The sequence below is a fragment of the Carlito syrichta genome, unplaced genomic scaffold (genome assembly GCF_000164805.1).
Source record: "Carlito syrichta isolate Samal-C Ts95f unplaced genomic scaffold, Tarsius_syrichta-2.0.1 Scaffold308421, whole genome shotgun sequence".
NCBI lineage: Eukaryota > Metazoa > Chordata > Mammalia > Primates > Tarsiidae > Carlito > Carlito syrichta.
The window spans coordinates 149,910-156,407 of NW_007252517.1; the positions used below are offsets into that span (position 1 = coordinate 149,910).

General features: G+C 34.0%; 1 protein-coding gene across 2 annotated transcripts in view; it reads left to right on the forward strand.

Moving 5' to 3' along the window:
* Positions 1-5,087: 5,087 nt before the first annotated feature.
* PRKD1 (protein kinase D1) overlaps positions 5,088-6,498 on the forward strand; it is a 142,263-nt gene continuing 140,852 nt past the window's right edge. For both annotated transcript variants that reach the window (XM_021716227.1, XM_021716226.1), the window contains exon 1: positions 5,088-5,232. In XM_021716227.1, the coding sequence (XP_021571902.1) occupies positions 5,118-5,232 (115 nt within the window). In that variant the 5' untranslated portion in view covers positions 5,088-5,117. The remainder of the gene's footprint in view (positions 5,233-6,498) is intronic.

The window sequence follows — 6,498 nt, forward strand, 5'->3', positions numbered from 1 at the left end:
AAATTTTGTATCATTTGAACAACATCACCCCAACCATACCTCTCCCACCCTCAGCCCCTGGTAACCACCATTCTACTCTTTGCTTTTATGAGTTCAACATTTTAAAATTTCACATATAAGTGAAATCATGCAGTATTCGTCTTTCTGTGCCTGGCTTATTTCACTTAACATATCCTCCAGGTTTACCCACGTCATCACAAATGGCAAGGTTCCCCCCCTTTTTAAAGGCTGAGTAGTATTTCATTGTGTATATATATCACATTTAAAAAATCCATTTATTAGTTGATGGATACTTAGGTTGATTACATATCTTGGCTATTGTGAATAATGCTACAGTGAACATGGGAGAGCAGATATCTCTTTGAGATCCTGATTTCGATTCCTCCGGATATATACCCAGAAGTCAAATTGCTGGATCATGATAGTTCTGTTTTTAGTTCTTTTAAGAATCTCCATAATTTTTTAAAGTGTCTGTACCTATTTACATTCCCAATAGTGTCCAAGTGTTCTCTTTTCTCCACAACTTCAACACTTATTTTCTCTTGTTTTTATTTTTATAATAGCCATTATAACAGATGTGAATGAAATCTCGTGGTTTTAATCTGCATTTCTCTTACGGATAGTGATGTTGAGCATTTAAAAAATAGATATATATATAAAACTGTTGGCTATTTGTATGTCTTCTTTTGAAAAAATTGAGATAGTTTGTCCACTTCTTAATTGGGTTGTTTCCTTGCTACTATGTTGGTTTATTGGTGGTCTCTTCCCTTTCTTGATTGTTTTTGTTTTGTTTTGTTTTTGCTGTGTAGAGCCTTTTTAGTTTGATGCAATCCCATTTGTCTATTTTTGCTTTTTTTTGTTTGTGCTTTTGGGGTCATACCCCAAAAAATCATTGCCCAGACTAATGTCTCAGAACTGTCCACCATAGCTTCTTTTTGTAATTTTATAGTTGTGGATCTTACATTTAAGTTTTTAATCCATTTTGAGTTGATTTTTACATATGGTATGAGAGAAATATTTTGAGATGAATAAAAATAACGGCATAGCTTTATTGAAAAATTTGAAATGCTGCTAAAGTATTTATTATATCAAATACTCACATTAAAAAATAAGTTTTAAATATTTCAAATCAATAATACAAGCTTTCACCATAATAACCTAGGAAGAGAAGAGCAAATTACACAAAAATTAAATTAAAGGAAGGAAATAACAAAGATGGGAAAGAAAACTATACAATTGAGAAAAGAAAAATAATAGACAAATGTTCACTAATGCACAAGCTGGTTCACTGGGAAAAAAATTAATGAAATTTACAAATTTGTTGCCAGACTGAGCAAAAAAGAAAGAATATATACATTGCAAAATATTAGAAATTAATAAAGGCCATCACTATAAATTTTACAGACATTCTAAAGGTAATAAGAAAATCACCTGAACAACTTTATGCTCATAAATTTGACAACTTGGATGAAAGAAATAGCGTTTTAGAAAGAAATAGACCACCATAGGTCACTTAAGAGGAAATAGAAATCTAAGGAGTACTATAAAGATATTGAATATGACATTTTAAACTATCAAAAAAGAAAAATCCAGGCTCACGTGGCTTCACTGGAGAGTTCTATCAAACATTTGAGAAATAAATAAGACCAAGTGTGCACAAATCTCCCAGATATACCAAAAAAAAACACAAAAAACTGCACTTCATATTTTATGCTATTCAAAAATTACTTCAAAGTGGATCATAGACCGAAATGTAAAATTTCAAATGGCAAAGTTTGTAGAATAAAACATAAGAGAACATCTATGTTATATTAGACTATGCAAATATGCAAACATTTATTAGATATCAAACCAAAAGCATGATCTGTAAAGAAATATCATAGACTGGGCTTTATATAAATTGAGAACTACAGAAAACAGTGTTAAGGAAATAAAAAGACAAACCATGAACTGGAAGAAAATACCTGTGAAAGACATAGCTAATAAACCACTTGTATCAGAACATGTAGCAAACTGTTAAAACTCAACAATAAGTAGGGCTTGATGGCTCAGCCTGTAATCCCGCGCCTTTGGGAGGCTGAGGTGAGTGGATTGCCTGAGCCCGCGGGTTCGAGACCCGCCTGGTCAGCGATACCTCATCTCTACAATAAAATCAAAAAATCAGCCGGGCGTGGCAGCGCATGCCTGTAATTCCAGCTACTTGGAAGGCTGAGGCGGAAGGATCGCCGGAGCCCAGCAGGTCGAGGCGGGCCACAGCACTCCAGTCTGGGCGACAGAGTGAGACTCCAATGAAAAAAAAACCAAAAAAAACCTCCACAATAAGAAACAAAAAACTCAATTTAAAATATAGGTAGAGTGATCAGACAGTGTGCGTGTGTGTGTGTGTGTGTGTGTGTGTGTGTGTGTGTGTGTGTGCGCGCGCACCCACCCGCACTATGATACATCTCTACAATGCAGTAGAATACTCCTCAGCAGTAAAAAGGAGTGAACCTATGATGCTTGCCACAATGTGGATAGATCTCAAATTCATTATGCTGAGAGAAAAAAGCCAGAGTATATATTATCTGCACAATCCCAATTATATAACATCCTTGAAAAGGCCAAATTATAGGGACAGATAACAGATCAGTGGTTACCAGGGGCTATGGGTCATGGGTGAATTTGTCTACAAGTGGGCATAAAGATTTTGATGGGTGATGAAACCATTCTACTTCTTGACTATGGTGTTTGTGTTATCTATCTGGCAAGTGGTTATGGTATATATTTTTCAATATTTTTCAATTTTTAGAATTACACACTAAAAAGGGTGAATTTTATTATGTTATACCTTAAATAACCATTTTCAATAGCATAAAAATATCAAATACTTAGATATAAATTTAGCAAATATGTTCAAGATCTGTATGCTGAAAACATACATATTGTTGTGATATATTAATAATGGCCTAATAAATAGGGAGTTATATTTTGTTCGTAACATATTTTGAAAAGTCTCCATATTTTAAAAATATAGTTCTTCCCAAATTCATCTACGATTCAGTGGAATGTCATTGGAAAAAATCAGGTTTTTTTTTGTTAGAAATTGACTAAGTGTTTATAAATCAGAGGACCTATAATACTCAAAACAACCTTTCAAAGGAAAAAAAATGTAGGCGGGCTTACACTATCTGAATCCCAGGCTTAAAAAAAGCTACAATAATAAACTTATGTGGTGTCGTCATAAATATAGACATACATATTAAACATGCACTTTTCATATGACCCAGCAAAGTGGCTCCTAGATATTTACCCACAAGAAATGAAAACATGCCCACTGAAACACTTGTATGCAAATATCCATAGCATTTTTATTTTTAATAGCCCCAAACAGGAAAAAGAAAGCAATGTCTATCTGTGGGTGAACAGATAAATGATTATGTTGTATCCATTTAATGAAACACTAATAAGTACTAAAAAGAAATTAATCTCCAAGGCAGTATATATGAATGAATCTGAAAAAACTATAATGAGCAAAAAATAAAAAAAGTCAACCAGAAAGTGGTGCATAGAACATGCTGTATGACTTGGTTTATATAAAATTCTATAGGAGAAAAACTAATCTATGGTACCAGAAAGTAGATATGTGCCTTGTGTTAATATTGAAGGTGACGTTGATTACAATAAAACTTTTGGGGTTGATGAAAATGCTTCATGGCTTGATTGTAATTTTGATTATCTGGGTATTGATGTTTGTCAAACTGATAGACTTATGCACTTATGTCCATTTTACTTCATGTAAATTATACTTTGATGAAGTTGGTTTTTAACATAGTATATGAACTATCCATTGTTTTTAAGGTGAGGAAAATGTCATTTTAATTTTCCCTTTGTTCCTTATATTCTAATAATATTATTGGAGGTAATTAAAAAATAAACTAAATTTTTTTTTCTTTTAACTAGCACAGTGGAAACATTGGCATCATTTCAGCTGTTGTATTTATTTTAAGGAAGTCAGCTTTACTAAGTGACATGCAAAAATAGTTTTAAGACTGGTCATTAGCACAAACTCTTAAGAGCAAGAGAATATCTATTTGTATTTATTTTTAATTCATACAAATGACTCACATATTGTACCTCCTAATCTTATGAATAAGAAAAAGAAAGTAATTTTCAGTGCATTGTGCTTATCTTCAGAAAGTATCAGAATCTGGACATTGCTTCTTGACACTAGTTCCTTAAAGTCCACATATATTCACATGTGTTAGATCCATCATCGGTTTCAAGATCAAGAAAGACAATTTTCTCTTTTCTTGAATTAGGACTTTCCCCCACTATATTACAAATGTCACTTGATAACACTAACAATCTTCAATAATTAAATGAAAAAAGTCATACACAAGAAAAGAACCCTTTTCACATGCCAACATAGAGTAGGTTGCTTGTTTTAATGAAAACCTTTTGTGCCGATGCACATGGACTTTTATTACACTGCTCATGAGACTGTGGATTGTCAGATTGTGGGAAAACTGAATGGGATGTGGTAGGGACAGCAGCAGAAGGGAGAGTTGGGTTGCCTTCTCTGGTGCCCTCCTGAGTCAAATATCTGGATAACTGTTGCCCACACAGAACGCATTGAGTCCTCTCTTGTTTTTGAATATGTCAAAATAGATGGACCTCTTTTTTTTTTTTTTGCAAACAAATTATCATGGTTATGTGTAATAGAATTTCAATAAAGTGACTCCCATTTTTATGTTATTCCATTGCTTTAGACCATGTGAAAATGCACGCTTCTTCTCACCTATTATATTTCTGAACCACCTTTCTGCTAGGATCTTCTTTGAATCTTATCTCATATTCTCTTGCTTTCTTGTTTTCTTATCAGAAGACCAGTTGATTATTATTTCCCTCATGATATGTGATTTCTTCCCTTCTGATTTAGAGTCTCCTCAATATCAACCATACCATTTATTTAAAAAATTAATGTTCTAGATACTTTTAAGTTTTCTAATTAGCTTGTATTTCTGCCCTGATATTTACTTATTTTGTTTTTATTGTAAAACCAAATATTTAGGAGGGTTTTGACATCTAAACTATTGTGGTATTTGTATTTGCAGTTTCCTGAATGTGGTTTCTATGGAATGTATGATAAGATCCTGCTTTTTCGTCATGACCCTACCTCTGAAAACATCCTTCAGCTGGTAAAAACGGCCAGTGATATCCAGGAAGGTGATCTTATTGAAGTGGTCTTGTCAGGTAGTGTACTTTTATAATTTTTCTCTATTCATAGGCTAATAAGTTGTATTTCAAGAATTCTAGGGCATATGTTTTTAAGACAACATAAAAAAACTGTTAAATGTGGCCCCATACTAGAATTTGGAGCTCTGTCTACATGAGGAAGGGAAACATCCAGTACGTTCTAGTCAAGTCTCCTACTGGTCAGGTCTTCATGCTCCCTGCCAGCCCCCAACATTACACACGTGGCTTCATTCAGCCCCTTGAATAATTTGGACAGCCGCAAAAGCAAACAAAAAACTCACCAATACTGAAGCTAAGTCTGCTGTCAAGACCCCAAATGTACGACTGTCTTGAAGTCAAGAAGTAACAGCAGCCTAAGAAGCCATTGGCTTTTTAAAATCAAAAGTCCAGAAGCTATGAGGAAAGCCAAGACCAAAGAAGTCAGAGCTCAGGAGTTAGAGCCACATGATTGACAATTGTTAGCTCAATCCCTGAGACATGTCAGCATTTTTCCCTACTCACATTTGTATTTCTTGTTTAGAATTTAGAAGTTAATAATAAGACTATGCCTATCCCCACAGGAAAGTTTTTTTTTTAATGTAGTTAACTTTTAATGTAGTTAACTTAAAAAAAAATGCCAGAGAACAACTGCAGCAGGGACCCTTACAATATGCAGTAGTCTTGAAGGTATCCAGATTTTTATTGTTTTTTGTTGTTGTTGTTAAAAATCGTCATCACTGAGAAACTCAGATCGCATTACTCCTTTCTCCTCTCCTGCCTTCTTTGCTTGCAATCTCTTTGGCTAAAAGAAACCCAGTAGCATTAAAGATTTTCAACTTCATTTCCTTAGCTTGTTCAGACACCAGCGCTTGGGTGCACTGATTATAATTCAGTTTATCTTTGTTTTATTTACTTTGCTTTGATTCAATCTAATTCGCCTTTTGTCTTTATTGATTGCCTACAATTGTGCAAAGTCCTGGGACTGCCACATTTTCATTGTGTAGATGGATCCTATAAGACAACCTTTTTCCTTGATAAAAGTAATCATTTTTCTATTGTAAATAAGGTTTCCAGTTGTTAATGGCTTTAATGGTTTTTTATTACGTTTTTTGAGAAAGTCACTAGCTTTGACTGAGTTCACCCTTTTCCTTTTCTTTGGCTCTTTTGACATTTGATCACTGCACCTGGTCTCCCAAAACTAAGAACTAGATATGTTGTTTTCTTTTTTCTTTTTTTTTTTTGAGTTGGAGTCTCATTCAGTCGCCCAGACTGGAGTGCAGTGGC